The 24,089-nt window shown below is 45.1% G+C and overlaps 1 protein-coding gene across 4 annotated transcripts in view; it reads right to left on the bottom strand.

Moving 5' to 3' along the window:
- Window positions 1-23,858, bottom strand: part of NR3C2 (nuclear receptor subfamily 3 group C member 2) — a 214,325-nt gene extending 190,467 nt beyond the window's left edge. The window contains exons 1-2 of one of the 4 annotated variants that reach the window (XM_056361265.1): window positions 23,532-23,858; window positions 16,965-18,726 (exon numbers count right to left, since the gene is read on the bottom strand). In XM_056361265.1, coding sequence (XP_056217240.1) covers window positions 16,965-18,724 — 1,760 coding nt within the window. In that variant the 5' untranslated portion in view covers window positions 18,725-18,726; window positions 23,532-23,858. Of the gene's footprint in view, window positions 1-16,964; window positions 18,743-21,814; window positions 22,705-23,531 lie in introns of those variants that run through there. The other 3 variants (XM_056361273.1, XM_056361266.1, XM_056361261.1) reach the window with 3 other exon arrangements.
- Window positions 23,859-24,089: the final 231 nt, after the last annotated feature.

Here is a 24,089-nt window from a genome sequence, read left to right as displayed (position 1 = left end):
GAGTGTGAAAAGATGCATGCTGTGCAGGACAAGAATCAAAGGGCCAGAACAATTCTGGAAAAAAGCATAATATAAAACAGTTGATGTAAGTCAGAAACATCGGAAACTTTCAACCTGCAGCAGCTTAAGCAAAGCCTTTGTATACGGCCAGTCCCACTGATTTTAATGGAGCCACAAGTGCAAATAAAAAGCTCCACGCAGGAGCCTCGCTGCCAGACCATGCATCAAGCAACGTGTCAGGAGAAGCCGTCGGGACTCTCAACTAATGTGAGATCAAATCCTCCATCTAAAGACAGAATACGGTCTGCTTCTAAAACTTCAGGCAGATGGTATTTCAGAAAATAGGGATTATAAGCCACCATTAAATCCAGAGATGATTTGAACTTTTGGGGGAGTTCAGGGTAAGTGACATGTATCTTAAATGTACCGCTCTGGAAAAAAGTAAAACATCCACTGTCATCAGACCTATTTACCGGCATCATTTTAGAACTCTATTCCAATCTCATTCTAGATCAGTTGATCACATTCGTTTGCACAATCTACATTAACAAGTGGCACAATGAATAGTTAACATGAATTTTGAGCTGCTTCCTCAAACAAGACCAGTATTTCAGTTAAGTTTCCAAATACATGACAGAAAATTATCTGAAACAGAAATAAAATATTAATAAGTTGTTTACCTTCTGTTTCCAATTTCTCAGTTTCTGACAAATGGAATTGCAAGCTGAAATATTCCTGGAGCCTTTCCAACACAGACAGCCAATATCGGTAAGTTTTTTCAAACTTAGTGCATTATTACAAGTTAAATCTACCTTGGCCATACACAGTTTGATTTTCTCCCTCCTCCCTCCACCAATGAGCTGTTCCTCTGCATTTCTTCAAGGCAATACAGACAGCCACAATGAATTAAGAATTTTAATTCCCACAGCCACCCTCTGCTGAAATGCTGAGTGAAATACTAGCCCTATGGAAAGCAAGTGGGAATGGTCATCAGTTCTCATGAGGGCAGATTTCAACCACCTGACAGATTTTCCTCCTTGTTAATTCAAAAGGTAACAAGTTTTTTTTCTTTAAGGAGCTGTTTCCCCACAACTTAATGAGACAAAATATTAGTCCTTTACCACTTTACCCCATTCTCTTCAAGTACTGTCAATAGCAAAGTATTCATTGACAACTTTCCTCAAAAAAAAAATGCTTGCCTTTTGCTGAGCATCTGAAGAAAATTTTACCTATGCTTGCCCAATTTAAAATCAGTCAAGAATATCTAAAATGGTTCTACTGTTATTAATATTTAAATAATCAAAAAAAGCTTAATAAGACAGCCAAGGAAATCGGCCAGTGCAAGATTTTATTGCAACTAATGCACAGAAGTACCTACTGACGCCACAGAGTTAAAAATGCCTTATGAATTTCATGGTTTCTTACAAACACAAAGGTGAACGAAGTTATTAACTTTATTTTTAAAAAAGGAAAAAAATCCCAACCCTGAAACAAAGTTAAACACTGGTATGACCTTTTTATCTAATGTTTATGGAAATCTAGAAGCAGCAAGTAAGCATCTTACTGGTACATGACACTGATGGACATCAAAAGGCAGCATGCACCTCTGAGAAGCACTGACACTGCTCTATCCTTCCTTCTCCTGCCATAAACATTCAATATAACGTCTTTTCCCAGTATCTGAAAGATGACAAGCAAAAAAATGAGTTGCCAGCAAAGCCTGAGCAGCAAAACAGTTGTCATGAGCACTTTTATTTTCAAAGTGAGCAGATTTTTCTAGGAGAAGTTCTGGGCTAAAAAAGCCCATTTACTGCTCAGATAATTTCAGCTTCTATGAACTCTGACATGCAAATAAATGCTCATCTGAGCAGTCTTGTTCAGCTTACCTGCGTAAAGCTATTCGTTTTGACCAAAGCTACTTTTTCCACTTAGAGTATGAAGGATCACCCTTCTGCGGTTACGTGGAGGGGAGGGAGTTTTGCTGAAAGGTTATCTTTTACCATTACTATAAGAACCTTCTAAAAACACTGAAATTTTTAAACTTACCAGCTATTTATACTCTAGTTGGACATTGTGTTTAAGTCTCAAATCAGACTATTTTTCAAGTATATAGTTTATATTTCCTAGAAAGCATTCTGACTGTTTGCAAAGCTCGTCATGACTCCCTTAAATGTCTATTTCTGGTATAATATCCTTCAACTAGCTTGCACATTAAATTATCCCTAAGACCTTTCTCCTTTTATTTAAAGAAGTCACAGCTTACAGGATAACTAAACTTTATTAACTCAGAATTCAGCTTTTGTTTTCACTTTTCTGTTTTCCTTCATACAATACATCTAACCCACAGAGAGGGCTGGCTGTCCAGGCTAGCCACTGCCGCATGAAATGAGGATAATATGGCACTTGCTTCTGCTTCCATACTCATTCTTGGTATCAGGCTTTAATCTTGGCTTCTGAACTATGAACCCTGCCGGGTGCTGCATGTGGACCCACCTCCTGCGCCTGGTTAACTTGGAAGGTCGTACTAGGCTACGGAGAGAGTCGCTCTGCAGAATATCCAGCACTGACACAGACTGCAGAAAAACAGACTGAAGCCCAAATACGTATCTTCCAATTTCTTGATTTCACTGGTGTCGGTTGGTAGATTTTCAATAGGCCTCCTATCATACTTTTTTTTTTTTTTTTTTTCCTTTCCCCTCCTCATTCTGGGAGCACAGCCAATCCCCAGCACAGCAGCTGACTTTCCCCAGAACTAACTAGAAATATTCTGATAGACTCTATTTATAGACTCAAAAACTTAGGACTGGAAGCAGCCAACCAAATTTTTCCATTCCTTGCTCCCCTCCCCTATCTATCTATCTGTCCTGGGCTAACCCAAATTCCAGCCGTCTTGTGTTTCTCAAGAGGAAACTGTCCTACCCAGGGCAGGTGTACCATGGCCATGCACACCTCTTACACATCCGAAGCACCTGTGGAGACCTTTGCATGCATTTTACTGAACAGCCTAATAGAACAAGAATCCTCTGCTTTCATGTCACTGCAGAAAGTATTCACGCTGATCTGCTCTCCTGTCACTGCAAATCAAAGTTGAAGAGAAATCAAGATTCCTGTAAGAGATTCTACCACCTGTATCTCAGACCTCTGCTAACTGAAAAGCCCAGCTTGGCCGTGCACTTAATTTCTTTGTTTACTTTGACAATACCAATAATAAATAATTACCTTTTTGTAGCAGGCTTTAGCAGTGGACAATACCTACTGGCTTTATTTTTGTTGTATTTTTTAAATATACATATACACACCCATATATATAAATAGCTAATACTTGCAGAAGTCAAGTAAGGTTAGTCCCCGTCAGTTTAGGCACAGTACAAACATACGGCAAAAGAAAAAACTGTGTCCCAGAGTAAGAATAATATTTCAGCCAACTTGTCCTTGGACATATGACTTTCTAAAATTATTTATTTACAATACTATCAGATTCTGTTGAGCATTTCATACTGCAGATAACGTATCAGAAGTATAAATTTTGAAACAGAAAGATTAGCATGCTCTGGAAGCAATACCTGGCAAATCTGGTTTTGCTTAACCTTACAAATGTTGCTAGGAAACCCTACTCAATATTTACTTCAGGCCTTTAAAGAAACAGACTAATTCATACTAAGCTACTGGTGGGAGCATTGAGGACTTGGCGAAGAAGCCCCAACCTAAATTTACTCTTGACATCTCACTTTCCTAATCCACAGACCTGACGTAATATAGAAATATAATTAAGAGTTGAATATGTAGTTACTTTACGTTTGTGGGACCTGTAACAGCACAGGTATTTTGGACGTTGCAGGCAGCACAGATGACGTTAACAGACACAAACAAAAAGTTCTGCTCTTTTGCTGGGTTTTGTGTACATGTAATTAAAAAAAAAAAAAAAAAGCCACAACATTAACACAAAGTCTTCTACAAATGGCAGATGTTTTTTACATTTCTATCCTCTGAACAGTAGATAATTTAACAAATTCCATCATCGGCTCTCACGCCTAGTACAGTGGTAAGCAGTATCTTAATCTGCCCATGTAAAACATCAGACAAAGGCTAGATTGTTCCAAAAACAGTAAATGGGAAACATTTGTGTATTTATTTCTGTCTTTTAAATGGATTCCATGAAGTATCTCCATAAAAAGCAGTTAAAGCTATTTCCTGTAAACCTAACTGATGAAATGTTGAATATTCTCAGTTTTCAGTTGAAAATGCACTACATAAAGCTTGCATCCTCTTGTGCCAGTACCTGCTAGTTTCCTTACTCCTATAAACCTTCTTCTCTTTTTCATTAAATCATAATTCTTATTCTTCTGTATTTCTAATGTCAAGCTCATTCCTATTTGGTCCTCAATATTTTTTCTACTCAACATGAAAACTGCACTGATTTCTATGGGCTTACTGATTTAAGTCATGCCAACATCAGTATCACCTTGGAATGTGGGGTACACAACAAGAGGGAAAAATGCTGATGTATTTCCCAATCAGCAGTAACTCATCCTATGGAGTTAGATGCAGCCCAAGCTCAAAGCCTCAGGTACCTTGAGCAGAATTTGGAAAGAACTGTGAACGTGCACGCTGCTGGCACTGGTGTAGAGAAGACCCCAGGAACACCTACTGACCCCCACCACTGCCATCACCCAAAAGCACGGCTGGGGCTGCCGTCTCCTCACACTTTGAAGCATCCCAGCTTTGAACATGAGCTTGGCAAATGGAAGACCCGGCTTCTGTGCTGCACCTGAGTTGGCTTCGTGGACCTTGCTATAACCTTAGTAAGAACTTCCTTTTAATAAGCACAGTATCAGGTGTTTGTGCTGAAGTACGCAGAACCGTAAGCATCTTGAGATCATGGAAAGGGCTAACACAGGTGGAAGGACATGGAACAATGGCGGAGGACATGAGAGTATCTTGTTCATCGCAGTATGGAAGGTATGAAAATAAGGCAAATGTAAGGCTCCTCTTAAGAAGTCAACGAATGAGCTCAAACTCATCTTGATCCTGGTATTACAGTGCTAATTCGTTAGAAATTAAGACAGGTTTATAACTCTTTTTTCCTTTATCTATCTTAGAAACAGACTTAATGGCTGTAAGTCATTTACAAGCCACTAATACATCACCTATTCAACTCAGCCTCATATTAAAATTAACTTATCCAACATCCACAATACATAATTAGCTAAAAATCATAAGTTTACTTTAAAAAAAATTACTGATCCAAAGTATGCTTTTTCCTGAAATGACAATTCTAAGTTGTTAATTACTTTGCCTATGTTATAGCTGCTTGTAAATATTTAACACAGCTGCCTATAATCAAAACAGTTCTGTTTTCCTTTATTTTAGTAGTTAGCATTATAATAAACATGAGTATCTGCAAACCATATCTAGACCTTTCAATTAGTTGAAAAGAAGTTAAATTCACTAATGAAAAAACAGGATACAGCCTGTTTGTCACTTTAATTTCACCTCCTACTTCCAGTACTTAATTCGGTTGTTTTTAAGAGTTCTAGAGTGCTGTGAAGGAAGAGTAAGTGAGTACTCTGCTCATTCTGGATGCAACATACAAACACACACATCTGCTGAGAACAGTGCCCCCCGACTTTTCTGTGGAATAATGTCCTCTGTCTGTAACCCTGAATCTTTTTTCAATTACAGATGCTTAACAGGTGAAAATGCAATGATCACACAGGCAGTATATACATTACAGGCAGTATATACATTACAGGCAGTATATACATTACAGGCAGTATATACATTACAGGCAGTGAGGTGCAACAGATTACCAAGAGGTACAGCTGGTCCCAAGGATCCACTGTCTACTTCATAGGTGTCACAAGGGTTATGCTTCAGGCCAGCTCCAGCAGGGTCCCTTGGACAGAAGCCATCAGGGGCTGGAGTGCCCTAGGTGGCTCCTGGAGCACTTTTTTCATTCGCTGCTGGCTAAGAAGTATCTGCTTTTTCACACCTCAGCTGCCCCGTGACATGAACCACAGCACAGAAGATGGTGGCAACTGGAAGATTCACTTCAAAAGCACACTTCAGATCCAAATAAAAATGCTAAACACAAACCTACTGAGTTTGGTACTCACCTTCTGCACACAATTTACTCTTGTTTATGTTGGGAAAGAAATGCAGGACAATCTGCAGACCCACAATGGCTGCAGTTGCGGTCCCAGGAAATAATAATTAAAAGGTCAGTCAGCAACTCACTCTTTACACTTATATTTCTAAATAAATTAGCTCCTCTGATTATTTTTTTTTAAAAATAACGTGTCCATCCAAAACACTCGTCCTCCTTGCTTCTTCCACCAAATGGGTTTAATATGAAGTCAGTAACAGTCCTTTATCTCATTATCTGCATGTGCAGTTTGAAGTTGTCATTACTGCATATTTAGTCAGTCAAAATTTTCAATGCCTAATCCCCTTTTTACTGTCAAATCTTCAAAAACATAAATTCCAAGCAGTCTCAAGAATCAGAAAGGTTAGTTGGGAAACAAGCACAAATCAAGTGCATTGTTTCATTGCAACATTATCTTATGTCATTAGTTGGCAGCAGCCATAAAGCTCTGGACCACTTCCAACATTTACTTCCATACACTGAGTAGAAGCTGACACATCTAACCCCCCCCCTCCCACTTTGTTCATCTTCCAGCTAGTTTACATGGATTCAGATTAAAATAAGGACTTAAAAATCCTAATAGAACCAATTGGAATTATTCTGTTTTGCCACCGTGTATCTGAAGGAAAAGTACGGTAAAGCAGTGCAGGGTTTGTAGAGCTAACCCTGCAGCAATGTGGTTTTACTTGATGTATTTTACAGTGGGGCAGTCTGCGACAAAGGTTCAGTGCAGAATTTTGACAAGCCAGTCACATTTAGTAACTTCTAATCCTTCAGGAATATTTATTGCCCAATATTTGTTTTTATTATTAACTTAAGAAAGCCTTAGTGCTCAAAACCAAACAAACTCAAAACGAAAACAAACCAAAAACACGGTGCACCCTGAACACAAGGGAACAGGCTACCAGCCGGGGGGCAATCCCTAAGAAAGAGGGTAAGAGGACCTCCACCAAAGCATCCCATCCTCTCCCTGCCGGGTTCAGGGTGCCCAGGGAGCTGCTGGAGAACCCTGCCACAAACAGCTTCAATGAGCAGGTTTACTTCCCAAATGTACAGACACAGACATGCATGTAACAAAGGATTGTGTCCAACTCTGGGACAAGATCTCTTACCAGTTATGGAAAACAACACCTGCAATGGTCCAGAAGCCTGCAACCCTTGACCAATGTGCTAGAACTTATGACGTGTTTTTATTTTCTATTAAACAATATTAAAAAAAAAATGGACCTTGATGCTCAGACATAGCAAACATTATAATATATTGTCTTCAAACGAGACACACTAATTTTTCCAGAAAGTCTTCACATATCCCAGGATCAACACCTGTGCAAGATTGTTGTTGTTTTGGGTTTTTTTAAAATAAGTTTGAAAGTTAACAAAGTTAGATCCAGAGAAGTAGATCTGAAGCTACCATTAGAGGAAGAACTCCCTAACTGCTCTAACATACTGCACTCTCTAGCACAAATTTAATTTAGTTTAAAATAATGAAGCTGACAGCTCAGATAGTCTGCCTGGAAACCGTGCAAATTTCCCACCCACCTTCATTTGCAAGGTCCCTGGCACTCCAGTCTTCAAAAATGCTGAAGAGCATGACAGGTTTCTAGAGACAAGCCTTCCACAATGCTAAAAGTGAGATCTCCAACCTTTTGGAGCAGCTCATATTTGAACTCAAACCTCCTGAGGGAAAAGTGTCTCGGTGCCCTGACCTTAAGGCGTGCTTCCAGAAGCAATCCCCTTCCTGCTCCTAGTCCGAGGGCAGCAACATGAAACTGGACCAGGAGACCAGGTCTCACCTCCAGCCTTGCTTCAGACAGACAAAGGCCATGTTTGAATATGGAACATCGTGAACCACCAGGAGAAAAAAAAAAAAAAAAAAAAAAAAAAAAAGCCCCTTCCCCACTCTCTTACCTGCAGCACTACTGACAAAGAGCTAAAGATACAAACAAGATTGATTTCTCAAGGTGAGATGTTGCCAGAGTAAACCGGGGCTCGCCAGTTGTGAAACCCTGTTTCCAAAGGGCTCAGAGAGCACAGGTCCCGGCGAGGACACGCCAGGTGACGCATTCACACGGGGACACGGACACGGCTGCCTTGCGCAAGCCTGCATGGATGCACCGGCGCAGGCAGCTGCCTGCCACAGCACGGCAACACGCCTCCGATGGCGCAGGAGCTTCAGCCTGCTCCCACACCAGCCAAACTCAGCGGTCGCCCCTTTTCCTGTACGGCCTGAATCTGCCACCAAGAAGCCAAGCATGATTTAAAAATTAATTGAGCAGAGAACCGTTTTGCCGAGAGGACTGCTCCAGTCTCCCTGGGCGACTCCCAAGCCAAGACTGGGACAGTTTCCGTGCACCCTCCATCCCAACCCTTCGAGCCAGGTACAGAAGAAAAGCTGGGAAATAAAAGAAATAATGTACCGTGGCAACGGGTTCTGCAGGACTGAGGTATCATGTCAGCACAACACGGTATTCAGAAAACCACTGCCAAAAATGCTAGCAAGACCCTACAGTTTGGCAGCTGGCACAGCCAAAAACCTAGTCAGGACAAACGCAGCTGCTTACTTCCCAATTCTGACCTGTGATTAAAAACTCTCAGACCACTGACATGTAACACTGCCCAAAATGAACCTCCAAAATACATGTTTATTTTGCAGACTTAAGACCGAATACAAACCTGAAATGCTCACACATACACACACACAAATGGAAGGCAGATATTCTCCCAAATCCAAAACATTCAGAAAACGTTATTAAAGATGGCAAGGTTTTTTTAATCTCTTTTTTTCAGAAACCTAATTGCTAGTGAACTAGTTTATAAAGCCACCACTTTTAGAAACCTGGGATAGCACCTCTGGAAAGCAGACAAGGAAAGAAAGGCAAAACAGAAAAGATTTGCACTTGCAGTCCAAATTTCAGATGAAAAGCCCATTCAAAATGTTACTTCACCTCCAGACACAAGTACAAAGTATTGTTTAGGAAAGAGAATGGAAATGAGCAAAGCGGTATAAAAATTGTCAGAAACATTCAGCAATTAGTCTGAAATTTGCTTTTTAACCTCAGGGCTGTAACTCTTTGATCTATTATTAATTATCACTAACCACAATCAGCAGCATACCCATGCATCTTAGGAAAGCGTACAAATTCCTATAAGCCATTTTATGTATTATCCACAAATACTGGATTCTGTTTCTGCTCAGATGTTTCAACCAAAGTTTACTTTTTTCTTATTAAAGAAATATCTTTCTCTATTAACCCCAAGTTACCCCACCTCCAAATATGAAATTTAAGCTATCAGTTTGTTCATGAAGCAAATACACAGTTTACAGATTGCAGATTTATAGAAATTTAATTTAGCTACCACATTCTAATGTAATTGCAGGAGCTTAATTCAGTGGTTGAGATAAAGAAGTAACATTCACATTCAAGTTATTTTCTTGTGACCTACCACCAGCGTGGGAAATCCTGCTATAATACAACTCAGTAAAGAAACGGTGTCTTGCAAAAATACTTGCTCACATACCAAATAGATACAACCACTGTTACTTAGCCTTTTAAGAATCCAGAATAGTCAACAGCATGCTTTTGGTTCTCTGCAGCTTTTGTTTTGTTTTGAGGGGGATTTCTGGGGGATGGAAGGGGTGAGGTAGGTGGTGTTTGTGCTTTAAATCCTTCAGCATTGATTTCAGTAAAGAAGAGACAGACAACGACCCAGATCACATCCTTCCAGAAAACACACTGTTAAGCTCTTGTAAACCACGTCAATAAACCTCAACTGCAAAAAAAAAACCCAAAACCACAAAACAACAACAAAAACAAAAAAAACCCCAACAGACAAACAAGGTCAAAGCTTCCCATTTAAAGAGACGAGACGAGACGGTTTATTTTAAAACTTTGTCCAGAAAGTAAATCAACTCTCAAGGCTTTGTAAATCTCTGAGGTTCCTGAACAGAAAGATGAGTATTACTGAGGACGAGGATGTCCCCCGCTTCCCAGCGGGAGAAGGGAGCACTGCCCTGCACGTACACGCCCAGCCCAGCGCAGCACGGAGAGCTGCTGCCACTGCTCCGGCCAGTAGTGGTGCTGGGACAGGCTACGTTGGGAACTGCTGGCATGGATAAACAGGGCCTTCCTGACCTACGATCCCTCTCCCTGTAGCATAAATCATGAAATACGCCTTCCGCCAAGGTCTGCCCGTTGCCTCCTCCAGCAGCAAAACCTACGTGGCTCCAGCAGCAGAGGGCTTTTGTGAGGACCCGACAGTGACCTTCCAACTGCCGTTTGCACTAGCAGGGCAGCAAGCAGTCAAATTATGCCATGGTCTGTTTAGGGTGCAGTCAAACGTGCCCGACAACGCTGCAAGGACTTGGGCAATTGCACACAATGGCAATACTCCTCGTTTTTTCTCCACGGATCTCACGCTCAGAGGAGACTGCAGCTGAGGCAATTCATATGCTGAGCACCAAGTACTGTGTAGCAACCAGCTGCATGTGAAAACTGATAAAAGTACTAAACTTAGACATATTTAATACCTGTTTTTCACACGCTTTTTAGTTTCTTCGTCGGACCATTTTTATCACTCTTACATAGCCATATTCTAAGACACATTTGCCAGAGAACAAGTTATGGTTTGATATTCACCCTAAACTGTGGTATTTTCTGACGTCTGAGAGTTTAAATCTGAAATCACAGCACTCCACTGTTCTCCAAGAAATTTTGGCTGAAATCAGTCCATTATTAATTCCAGCTCCTACAATTTTGTTCAAAAATTCAACACAAACAGTTAAAAAACAGAAACTGCCTTGTAAAAAACATACTCTGAAAATACAAGTGCCGAGATTATGGCTTGGCAATGCATTATCTTTTAGCAGAAATATGCGCTTAGAATATTTCATCGGCTCGTTTCCCTTATGGTCCCTTCATTTGTTCTTGTGCCCATGTCACCCCACACTGCTCACCAAGTTCCACTGACCTGATGGACTTTAGAGCTTCAGACTGAACCGGACCAGGAACCCAATGTGGCTCTCACACACAATGTGCCCAAACAAAGGGCAAAGCCACAGTCAGACCAGGCAAAGGCATGGCCCAACAGTGTATTTCGCCACTGCAAATAATATATTATTCAGCTAGAAACAACGTCCGGCAGCAACCGCTACTCAATACTGCGTTCAGCAAAGAGACAGTAGGTAGCTAGAAATGGGATTCAGCTGGGCAGAGCAGGTTTAAGTTCCGTTAATGCTAACTGTTGGTTGAGTAAGGCCAGGTTACTGAAACACAACAGTTTACTCCCTCTGCAGACAATATGAGTACTGCACGAGTACCGATGCCGCTGCGGTAATCCCTATGCATGCTTACCTACGTAATTGCCATGCATATCCCATAAAATAGGATGGGGACATTTCTGTACGGTACATATTTCAGACATCAGTGTCTTCCAGCCCTCATGAAAATGGACTGATCCATACTGTCACAGAACATGGGTAATCAAAATTTCTTCTGCTTGCTAAAATCTGTGCACGAAGGTGATCCCACCTTCCCCCTTTTCAGAAACTGTCAAAAGAAGATATCATCATGAGATTCTGTGTCACCAATAGTGATAGAAAAGCTAGGAAACAATTATTAACTCTCATCAGAATAAATTATGGCAAGCTGATTTCCAACAGCCAAGTTTTGCAAAGTTTAGCAGTACCAGCTGGCAACAGGAATGTTTTAGTAATACACAACACTACTTACCACCCCCCACCCCCCCCAAAGAAACAAACGTCCCCTAGATAGTGCAATATGGATTGACAACGGAGCTCTTTTTCCCCAGTTTTGGAAGATCCACCCATTTACAGAACACAATTTTCCAGCAACACTGGAAATTTTTCCCTGACACAGCACAGGAGTCAACTGACGTGTATAATTTTAAGGGAAAATAAGGCATCATTAGCAGTCACGTTGTCATCCTTTATATAGATTTTGAACTCCTCAATAAAAAGAGCAAAACAAGAAAAGAGCACCCTCCACAAAGTAACAATAAAAACTGCTGTAGAAAGTACAAGGCTATTAAATGCATGCTGGTACACTGAAGGAGAACCTTTAGACCTCCTGGCCTGACATACTAATACAGACTCCTAACGTCTTTAGTGAGAAATAAAGACATACATATGTAGACTCCCTGTTGTATCAAGATTATACCCAGAGCTGTTGAAAATTACACAAAATTATACAAGAACCTACAAAACCAAGTGTAACTTTTCAAACTGAAAAAAAACCCAAACCCCAAAAGGACAGATTTAAGGCTGCAGTCTATGATATGAAAGAATCATCGGCAAAAAACAACTGCACAGTAAATTTGTGAGAAGCTAAAAGGGAGAACAGTCCTGTGAAGCACGGAGAATATTTTAACAGCACAGCCTTTTTCCCATAAAGTCCATCAGCAAACAAACAGAGGTCAAGGCCATTCATAAATTCTAAAAATAATATTTACCAGACCTTTATCTCTCTGGCAGGTATAATTCTGATAACTGACTATTCTAGATAATATTTAACATAAAAGTTTATTTACAAAAATACCTGCAATAGCCTGAACCCAGATCTTAACCAGAACCACTGACTCAAGTCAGTGAAGGTACACGTAAATGAAGATCATGTTGTTGTTTTGGGTTGGATTGGGTTGGGTTGGGTGAGGTTGGGTGGGTTTTTTCAGGGGCTGTTACAAGTCGGGTCTATGGAAAAAATACTGATCCATGTGAATGGCTCAACAACAGATAGGTATAAGAAGTCTCTAAAATACTGTCAATGTTTGATCAAAGATTTGACCATAAACCCTAAGAAGTCAATGACAGTCTTTCAACTCCTTTTAAGAGACATAAATTAAGACTCTAAAATATCATGAAACACTGCTTTGAAGAGAATTCTCCTTGTCTAAATGACAACAACTGAAACATAACTATTGATACATGTATGCAATCTATGTTAAAATTGTGAACTTTTTTAATAATAACACATCAAGCTGAATTCATCACACACTGGATTACACCAGTGGAACTGCCAGGAAGAAAGTACATTAAGAGTATCAGCCCTTTGCTTCCACCATAACTGCTCAGAAAAGCAAGTACATATCTGTACATATATGAGTTAATATGGAAATTAGAGGAAGAGGGCACATTTTCAGAGTAAGCTTTAGGTAAGAACTGATGCAGCAGAAAGGTCATCCTCCTCGATTTTTAGTGTTGTTTCAAGTAACCGTGACATTTTCCTAGGCTGTTTTGAAAATTCTAGGATTGGCACGATCATAAGGCTTAGGCTGGTACCCTGATTCAGAGGAGCAATCACCTATAAGTGGAATGTTTTCTGGATTTTTAGTGTAGGTTTTCCTCAATGACATCACACACACCTTCTTTTTCAAGCCCGCTTTGCTATTGTTTAGTTTAGAAAGCAGTATTTCTTAGAAATGCCATTCAAGGAGGGGGGGGTTTAGACACACAGACAGACAGGTATGACTCACCCTGTATTAAAAATTAGACATGTAAAAATCTTTCAAAAATAAAGACATGCTCTGCATGCATATTAGGAGAAGAAAAGCATTTAAAAGAGAATAAAGAAATCTGGGTTTGCCTAACAGGCTCTCGCTCCCCAAACACCACAAGATGCAATGTTATTAAGCTACTACCAGCCATCTAAAAAGGAACCATAACCCTGGGCATCTAATAAAAGTAACTGAAGGAGAAAGAGACCTGTTCTAGATGACAGTGGTTACTTGGCACAGTCAACAAGGCAGCAAGGCATTTTAAATGCCCAAACTATCTTTATTAGACACTATCAGCAAGTATAACCAACTCAAGAAAGGTAATATTTCAATAGGAAAAAAAAAATTGTACAGTAATATTCTAATGATTCATTTTCATTGTGAAAAGACATCTTCGTTCCTGGTCACCCACTCCTTTACACCACGTAAGCTGCAATCAAAAGCAGCCTAAAAAAGACCTTGAAGTTGAGGTTCAGAAAATAATGTTGCCAAAACAAGGTATATTCAATGCTCGTCATCTACTGGCTTTGGGAGCCACGTAGCCCATTTTTTCCCTTTACCTTAGTCTTTGCTTATGGCGATTTATATTACAGGGCAAGTGTATGTGAAAATAGGTGAAGACTTAGAATAGCAGAAACTTTAAAATATTGCAGATTTTGAAGGGTTAATCACATCCCGTCAAAGTCTGCAAAATGTATGATGCTGAATACAGGTGATGCATCTGGAAAAAAAACTGACTGGAACAAGGATCTGGTCTGGATGTGGAGTGCAGAGGTGTGATGCTGCTGTTCTGACACGAAGGAAGAGAGACTTTGCAATCCCCATACCATACTGACATGGGACAGCTGAAACCCACCTTGGGCTGCTGGGTCTGACACAGTTTTAAATGATGAGTGTTTTATTACAACACTTTGGAGAATGAACAAACTTGCACGATTTCCTCTGGTTTAGCTGGAATGCAGCACCAAAATTAGGAGAAAAGTAAAGATCACTTTGAGGTTTGTTAGCAAGAGTGAACTTTTACATCTGTGACATCCTGTTGAGTCTTTAGGACTTGTCAGCCAACAAACACCTGAGCAGGCATCTATGTGCTCAAATCTGTACTGCTAAAACGACCTCTACCTGAATTTACCTTGAAACTTGTAAGGGCTTTGCACAGGTCCCCAGCTGCACCTGTTAGCATAAAGCCATTGCCAAGCAGATTAAGAGCAACATTTAGTTAAATAATGGGGCTGAGTTAAGAGATTTGAAATGATGACACATGTTCTAATCTGAACTACAGATCAGGATGCCTGAAGTGTCGCAACCCTGCAGATTTCCATCACTTGAACAGAATTCCACACCTGCAATAATAGCTCTGAGCACTAAAAATTTCAGGATTTCAATCCTGCAAAGTAACAGCTACACTCACTTGCATATTTTACTCAGGTATCAGTTTAGAGAACAAAGAAAAGTGTATCACACCCGTGCCATTGTGAAGCCTGATGACACAGATTATCCATTTATTGGTCTAAAGGTAGATAGAAGAGAAAAGGCACTATGGAGCAACGTTAGATCAGAAGGCTCCTCCAAAAGCCTTACAAGAAACTGTCATTCAGAATGCACATATTGATGACAACCACACTACTACCCGCATTTCCCTGTTTATTGTCCCAGTCCTTGCAACACATGGCAACCCTGACTCAGTGCGAACAGCACTTACTCGTGCAAGGGCTCTCACAGCTGGAAGGAGCTGCTTGCTCAAGTAACAGCACCCAACCACAAAGGCACTGAAATACTGGGTCTTTACTGTCACGCATCCCATCCGTCTTCTAGTGAACTTTTCTCACTACATAAATAATGCAACGTATGAAAATTTCATCAGGTAAAATAACTAGAAAACAGGAACTTCATCTTCCTTGATCCAAGAAAAGCATATTTAAGCCAAGCCTGGGTGATAACAAATATCCAGCTATGTGCAAAGTTCAGCACAGAGGCGGGATACAGCCCTTTCAAGTTGAGAGAGTTACATTAAAAAGTGCATTCATTAGAGACCATCTCTGAAATAACCACAGAAAAAGTGAAGTATGGCTTGCAAAATGATAAGGAGATTGTAGAGGTCTTAGACAGATCTGAGAATAAAATGGAAATACTTAGTCTTTTTTTTCTCCTTGCGGGTAGGTAGGCTGTTTTCCCTCCTCAAAAGCACCATTATTTTAGGTATTATGCTTTTCACTGCAACACCATTTTTTCAGAAATATTTAGCATCACACAAATATGGAAAACACTACGCATTCTCTTCACTCCAAGAATAAGGCAGACGTTTCATTCACTGAGGGCAGCTGTGTATCCCACGATGGAAAAAAAGACTTGAGAAAGGTAAATGCAGATTCTGTTACCCGCTATTTCACTGAGCTGGAGCACAAACCTTTGGTGAGCCTGTCGGACACATGAAGAGGCTATTTAACTATCCTAACCCAGTCATGCTGTCAGATGGGCTGAATAACTTGTAATACTATCAAACTAGATAGTTTATGAAAGTAAGCGTCCTCTGTGAGATACATGAACATCTGTTTGCTGAAGATGTGTTTCCACGAATTAGCCAAGAAACAAATTCAAACGACACTTGCATACTTCTCTCCCACCAAAAGTGAGGAGATCAGTTTATCCATTTATCCCTCTCAAATGCGTCAAGTTTTAACAGCCCTCCTCCTTCTGGAGGCATTTTTCTATATATACAAACCAAATGTTCCTACAGTTAAAATACAGAAATAATATGTTGCCACAGGCTTGTAAGGTTTAGTTTTTAAAGTTAACCAGTTAAGGACTAGTGCAAACTTGTAACCATGCATCTTTACAAAAACAGGTTCCTGACACTATCGTTTTCTTATCCTCATCTCAACATTTCATCTGAAGTACAACACATTCAAGCACCAGCTAAGAAAGAATAACCATTATAGGACACACGAGAGCAATTTTACTAAGCTCTCATTATGGGAAAAACAACATTTATAGTAGTAAGAGCTCATAAACATACTAAAGCTACACTTTCCAATCTAATAAGAATAGAATATAGTATGTTCTTTTTAAATATTAAAGCCAACACTTTCTATTAAAGGCAGAGTAAAATACAGCAAGAAAACAGCCAATCTAATGATAAGAACTGAAATGCAAACAAAGAATTATGCATCAGTTTGAAAAATACCACCCTGGTCCCCATTTTAATTCACGCCTCATTCATTTAATGCAGGGGGAGAAATAAAAAAAAAATAAAAAACCCCCCAACAAACAAACCAAACAAAATGGAAAAAGAAGTAATTTGTCTGCTCACCTGGACACGTTTTCTGGAATGTACTCTAGAACTGGATACCCATCACTTCTTCTGGATGCCAACTCCGAATGCGACTTCCAGGTCTCCACTAGCGTGCTGACGGGAGGGAACGAGCTCAAGTGCTGGAACGCCTGCTCTCGAGCAACAGGCCGTGACAAAGATATCGTGCCTTGGGCACCGATCCTGTAGTGAAATGACTGTCCACCTGAATTTACACCCACAATGGCAGAGGATGGTATACTGTTTTCTTGGTAATAGCTGCCATCGTCAGGCTCCTGCTTAATTCCCACACGTAGGCCTGGATTTGGAAAACCGCTACCTTCACAGCTTCCATCAAATGAAGAAACAGGTGGTCCTAAAATCCCAGAAAGAGAGTAATAGTCTTTGTCATCCATAAAAGAAAAATACGAGCCATCTGTAAATGGGAAAGGATTTACTGTTTGATTCCCTTTAAAAGAGGCACCAGAACATGGATGCTTGGCTGACTCTTGCTTCACTGGTACTGAAAAGGGGGAATCGGAGTTTATTTTGCTGCTGTCGCCAATGCATGCACTGCCGAACGAACCATCTGGCTCGGGTTTTATGAACTGAACAAGGTTCATCTGACTGTTGTTGGAGATGGCATTCTCCATTTCCTCCATCTTAGGAAACGCAAGCTCTTGAGCACCCTTGTCTTTTGTTTCTGGACTGGGAACAGTATCTTGGCTTCTGCTAGGTCCCGCCGGTGTGCCGGACGCTGGGAATCCCAGGGAGTTGTTTACGGGGCTACAGATGGACGATCCCACAGTGCTAACCGCTGGACTAGAACGAGTAGACCTATTATTGGCATTGGAAGGGCTGGCGATGGAGCTCCTCGAGTTCAGGTTCGCAGGACTGGACACAGAAGATCGCATAGTGATATTATTGGGACTCGAGACAGGAGATTTCACGCTGCAGTGGCTGGGAGGACTAGAAATCGGTGATTTCATGCTACTTATAGGGCTAGAAAGCGGAGACCCGACGTTGCTAACGTGCGCGGGACTGTGCAACATAGACCCCCTGTTTTCAATGTTCGGCGAGCGTGACAAGGGGGTTCCCTGGCCGATGGGGCTGTGCACGGCAAAGTTCCCAAAGTTAGCAGTAGTTGAGGACACAGAGTTAACTCCTGCAGGACTACACACTGAGGAAACCATGTTCTGAGGACTGCAGCCCGAAGGGCTTTTCTCTTGACACATGATAGGGCTTTTCACAATAGCATGCATGGCACCACCGTTCACAGCGTTCCCGGAGTCCGACATCAAAGACCTCAAGGGCCTGCTGGCGCTGTGGAGGGGAGAAGAGCAATGGCCGTTCTCCTTATAGAGCTTCACCAGCTGCTCCACGTTCTGGTAGATCTTTCCTGGGCTCCCCTGGTTCTGCTGATCGTAGGGGTAATCAGCATCTCGTATCGAATCCATATATAGACCCATGGATTCCGCCACTGTTGCCGACAGCTCCTTTGACTCCGTTTCGGTTTTGATGTCAGAGGGCAACAGACCAGGCTGACTGCTGTCTTGCTGCAGGCAGGCGAGCAGCTCGGGCTTTTCTTTGCTGTTTCCTTGACTGCTGCTGTTTGCAAAAGCACCGGCAGCGCAGCTTACATTCACAATCTCCATATAGTTACTGTCATCAGTCTGCTCTCCAGCACCTATAGAAGAATACTCCACAGACTGAGAAACTTGACCCCACCGTCTCTCCATATCTAAGCCTTCTGGGTAGCTGTGGTATCCTTTTGTCTCCATAACTAGCAAAGACATACACAAAAAAGTAAAATTAATAAGTGACAGGACAGCGTGACTTCCTAAGGAAATTTCCTAATTTCCTAAGGAAACAAGGCGTATCCGCTCACTCTGTCCATCCTCCTGCCTGCCTGCCTGCCAGTCCCGTTTCCCTGCGCCATCCATCACCTCTCAACCATTTGTCCAATTTCAATCAAACAGAGGGAAAAGGTCTCATGGATATGACAGCCCTACAGGTTCCAAGAGAAAACCACTCAGCACTTAGAGAAGACCCAAATTATCGCTCCCCTGCCCCGCCCCTGGAGCGGCTCGGCAATGTCAGCACAACCACCGCCTACCCTTGCCAGCCACAGCCCCGGGGCCAGTGCCAGCAGCACTCCGCACCACCCCTCACCCAGGGACCCGGGAGGGAAAAAGGGAAGAGGGTAGCAAGGAAGGAGAGGAACCAGAGAGGTCCTGAAAGGAGGACACGGCTGTGGCAGGCAGGACATCAACCCCATGGAAACTGCTCATCGCAGCCAAGGGCTGCTCTAGTCCTCCAAAAACCTTCCACTGCCGCGCTACAGGGACAGCAAAACAAGTGAGGCTGGTAGGCTACGGGGGGTTCTCTTCACCATCCAGCGTTAACACCGGGTGCTTTAGAAGGAAGCAGCAGTTCTGAGGGGCTGCGAGGCGACCTGCCTCTTCACAGCTATACAAACTGCTCGTACAGCCACTTGAGGAGACACAAAGGATAGGCTGAGTGGGAGGAGTAATGCAAAAGTTGAATGGGAAACGCTTCTGCCACAGAAGAACGGGATCAGATTAGGCAGGGAATGCCTGGCTATTAAATGGATCTGTAATTCTGCAAACCTCCATGGCAGCCAGCAAGAGGAAATCTAAAGAAAACCAAACATTGTTCTAAAGTAGACCCTAAGAAAACCTTCCCATCCCTGTCTTGAGGCAGGGAGCAAAATGCATGACCTAGCCTCCATTATTCTGAAAATCACATATAAGTAACAACAATATTTTTTTTCTTTAAAGGAACTGGCTCATTAGAACTGCAGAAACTCAAGTGCCAATAGTTACAAGTATTACGAAGATATTTTTTCCTTTCAGAATATATTAGTTTTCCAGTATTTAATTTGGTGTTTAATCCCTTAACACTACTTAAAAACGCTATTTTAAGCAAAATTATAAAAACAAAGCAAAACAAAACCCTTAAAATGAATGACTCCAATACTTCTTTGCCCTTACTTACTATAACTATGGCCCTACGCCTACATTCCCCTCAAGCACAAATTTTATTAGAACATCATCATGTGTAGCAAATCACATTCCTATAGTCGAAAATTTTCAGACAGAAGTGCCCACTTTCACATAAAGTCACTCCCAGATAATCACCTACCCCTGATTTAAGTGCTGAGCAAGCCTAATTCCTAGAGAAATCAATTGCAGCTGTGAGTGACCAGCATTTCTAAAACCAGGAAACTTAGTTAAGGCTTAAAATTAGCACGTAAGTGAATTTTAACCCTCAGAACCAGCAGCAGAGCCATTGCATACCAGGAAATCTCAGTTATAGGCCTAATGTTACACCGGTGCATAAGCTTTGTAGTGACTTCTCCCACAGCAGCAAGTTTCAAACTTCACACATAATCAATAGGTGAGCACACTTTAAAACTCCAGAAAATAAAAATCTGGGTCACGCAAAGGAAAAAAGATACATGAAAATGCCCTGGTCCTGCACGTCTAGAGAGGCACTGTCTAATAAATATATCCAAGAGGCTCAAAAACCAGCAGAGAGATTATTTGTGGCCTGATATAAGTTTGGTTTAAAATGACATTATAAATTTGTAAGAATGCAACAGCAAAAAGATTTTTGGAGAGTGCTGGTTTCTGACACCTCTTAGCGCCTCGGTGGATACTAGAACTGAATAATCATCTCATGGGCTGCTGATAGCATACGGGTTTGCTTTCCTTCTTCTTCTTTTACACAGAACTTATAACAACTTGACGAGCATGTTTATCCGCGGTACCCACACTTCACCTACTGCACAGACATGCCTTTTCACTAACTTTCACTATGCAAATCCGACTGTGGGCTAAACCATCCACCGACCACAGAAGCCGAGTCCTGTTCCATACCAGAACCGAGACCATCACCATACGATATTTTGCAGAAGAAAGCTCGTATTGTAAGCACAGCAGTTTTTCCAGACACCCCCACCCCACAAGAAGCACTCGAGTCACATATTTCACCCCCAAACATATCAACAAATACAGCCCTCTGCAGTACACATCTCCAATCAATCAGGCATGAAACCAGTTTCGCAGCAACAGACAAATAAAAAATCAAATGGTACCTGGTATCCCTGCAACCAAAAGGTCACCTAGCTACAGGAAAACCCGAAGGAAAGCCAGGTTCATAAATACGAAAACGATGGCTCAAGCAACCACACGATTCTTATTTCTGGGTGTTTGCAAACAAAATTTTCTTGAAGTTTCACCGCCTGCCAGCCGCTTCACCGACACAAAACTGCCCACGGGACCCGAGTTGCATCCTCAGAGATGGGCTGGGGCTTCCCCGCGATGTGCAAGGCGGGCAGCCGGGGGGGTGGCCCGGGCGCTCCGTCCCCGCACACACACACACGCGTGTGCGCAGCCCCGCAGGCTTATCGCTTATCGCCCTGCCTGCCCTGGGCTGCTAACCGCCCCCCCCCCCCGCTTTCCTGCAGGTACAGTCCGGATTGTCACGCGTGGGGGAAGCGAGCAGCGGGCGGGAGCGAGCTATCTCGCAGGCGTCCGCCGGGGGTCGGCCTGAGGCGGGGGGGTGTGTGGAATCCTGAGAGCCCCAAACCGCCCCGCCCGCCGCCCGGACCCCCAAGCGATGCGGAACAGCGCTTTTTTCCGCGCAAACGCCGTTCCCCACCCCCCACAGCGGAGAGGCTCTGGGTGACATCGTGACACCCCCCCTCCCCGCACACGGAGGACACGGAGGGGGGGGGGGGGGCCCGGTGCCGAGCCACGAAGTGCCCCGCCCCCCTGCCCCCCCCCCCAGTGCGGGTCAGGGTCAGGAGCGGCGCCCCCCTCCCCGCCGCCCCGGCCCCGGGGTACCTGTTGCGGTGGGGCGCGTCTCCGAGCCCCCGCCAGCGCGGAGGGCGGCGCGGAGCGGAGGGCGGCGCGCAGCGGAGCGGAGCGGCGGGGCGGGCGGCGCTCACCCCCCTCCCCCGCCTGTCCGCCCTCCCTCCCGAGGCGCGTTGCGCCGCGCCGCCCGGTGACACGGAGCGGCACCCGGGAGGGGACGGGAAAAGGTGCCAAGTCCTTTAAAAACATGTCACATGCCCAGATAAAGTTCAAGTTTACGTCCCGCCCGCCGCCCGCCCTCATTGGCGGGCAGGACGCGGAGCGCCGCGCGGCTGGGGCTAGGCCGCCGCCCCATTGGCTGGCTCGCGCCGTCAGTCACCCGCCGGGCGACATGACTGATACAAAGTTGCTGCGACACAGGCTGGAAAACGCATCTCCTTAAAGCCGCAGGGGCCGCCGAGGCCGCGCAACCCCGGCCCTGCCGGGGGGGGCCGGGCGCCCCCCGCTGTGCTGCCCGCCCGCCCGGAGGAGCCCCCGGGGGAGGCCGGCGCGGCGGCTGGCCGGGGCCCCCCGCGGGCAGGTGAGGTGCGCGGGGCGCGGCCGCCCCCGCCCGGTGCCCGCGCCGGCGGCAGGGCCGGGCATCGCCTCTCCGCCGGCCCGGGATTTCCGCCTTTCAGCGGCGCATGAATTTGCACGGTACCGATGCAGCGGTGATTTAACTCAAAAATAATAAAAAGAAAAATAATTAAAAAAAAAAAAAAGAGGGAGCGCGCGAGCGGAACGGCGGCGGTGCGCGGGAGGGTTCAAGGACTCGTCCTCCGCGCTCCGCCGGGCTGGCTCCGCTCCGCGGCAGCCGCGCATCCCGCCGGGCGCCCTCGCCCGCTGCCCCCCCCACACCCAGCGGCAGCGACCCAGACGGCCCCCGGCTCCGGGGTGCTGCCGACCCCCCCGGCGCCCGCGTCCCGGCTCCAGGAATACCCTTTTCCCAGGGAAAGGGAAAAAAAAAAAAAAAAAAGACAAGACGCCGAGCAAACTTTCAGGCGCTGCGGTCCCAACTCGCTCTGTAAATAACGCCCCCAGCCCCCGGCGAGCGGCCGGCAGTCGCTGACGCACGCTCCCGAACGGCCCCCCGCCCCGCCGAGCCCCGCTGCCAGCCCCGGCCCCGACTCGACAGCCCCCTCCCGGTGCGCCCCCGGCCCGGCGGGGACAGCTCCGCGGCCCGGCGGGGTGCCAGAGGTGCCCCCGGGAGCGGGGCGGGGGGCTGAGCCCGCCGGGGGAACGGCAGCGCCGCGCACCGCGCCGGGGCAGCGCGCACCTTCGCCCCAAGCCGCCCCCTGCGCGGCCGCCCGCGCGCAAACGCGCGGGTCCGCGTACGCGCCGCCCAGCGCGGTTTGTATTCGGGAGCCACCGCGAAAGCGCAAACATGCCCAGGATTCGGGCTGTCACGTGCCCCTCTCATTTTCATAAGCTGCCAAATATCGACCCGCACTCGCGGCCCCGGCGGGTACGGGCCGAGGCGGCGGCTCCCAGCGCCGGCAGCGCGACCCGCGGAGCGGCAGCGGCCGCCGCCGCGCTTCCCCCCCGGCGCTGGCGCTGCCGAGCAATGGACGTGTCCTTCCCGCGAAGTTTTCACTGATGGGGACGGGACTGGCCGTGACCTGGATAAGCCGGCTGGTGTGGCGGCCACCCGCCCGGCCCCCGCCGCCCGCCCCCTCGGCCCCCGCGCAAGGGTCCGCGCTGCACTCACCTCCCCTACGACATGGTGGCGCGGCGGGAGGAGGCACGGCCCCCAGCTACTGCCAGCAAACCATCCGAGAGCCCGCACCGCCACAACAGGGAAAGGAAAAAAAAAAAAAAAAAAAAAAAAAAGTACGCGGAGGAAACGCCGGGAGCGGGGCCGGGCAGCGGGAAGGGCGCTGCTGGCGGGGCCGGCGGGAGGGGGCTGCGGCGGCGGCGGCGGCAGGCGGCGGCGGGGTGCCCGCGGCTCGGCGCGGCGCGGCTGGGCGGACAGCTCCCACCATGGACGCCTAGGTGGGTGGGTGTTCCCGCGGGTCACACCCTCGCCCGCCGGCGGAGGGGAGCGGGGGGTGGATCCAGCACCGGCGAGGAGGGGGGGGGGGGATTTGGGGAGGCGGGGGGAGAAAGAGGGGCGGGGGAGGGAGGGAGAGAGACACCCTCCGAAAAAGAAAAACCAAACCCGAAAAAAAAAAAAAACTTATGTCATTCCAGGTAAAACTCCCATCTGCGCCACCAAGGAAGAGGAGGGAGGAGAGTGGCGAGGGTGTAAACTTTTTCCTCCCCCCCG

This window comes from Falco biarmicus, chromosome 1 (genome assembly GCF_023638135.1).
Source record: "Falco biarmicus isolate bFalBia1 chromosome 1, bFalBia1.pri, whole genome shotgun sequence".
In the NCBI taxonomy this organism is placed as follows: domain Eukaryota; kingdom Metazoa; phylum Chordata; class Aves; order Falconiformes; family Falconidae; genus Falco; species Falco biarmicus.
This window is presented reverse-complemented; position numbering and strand designations above follow the sequence as displayed.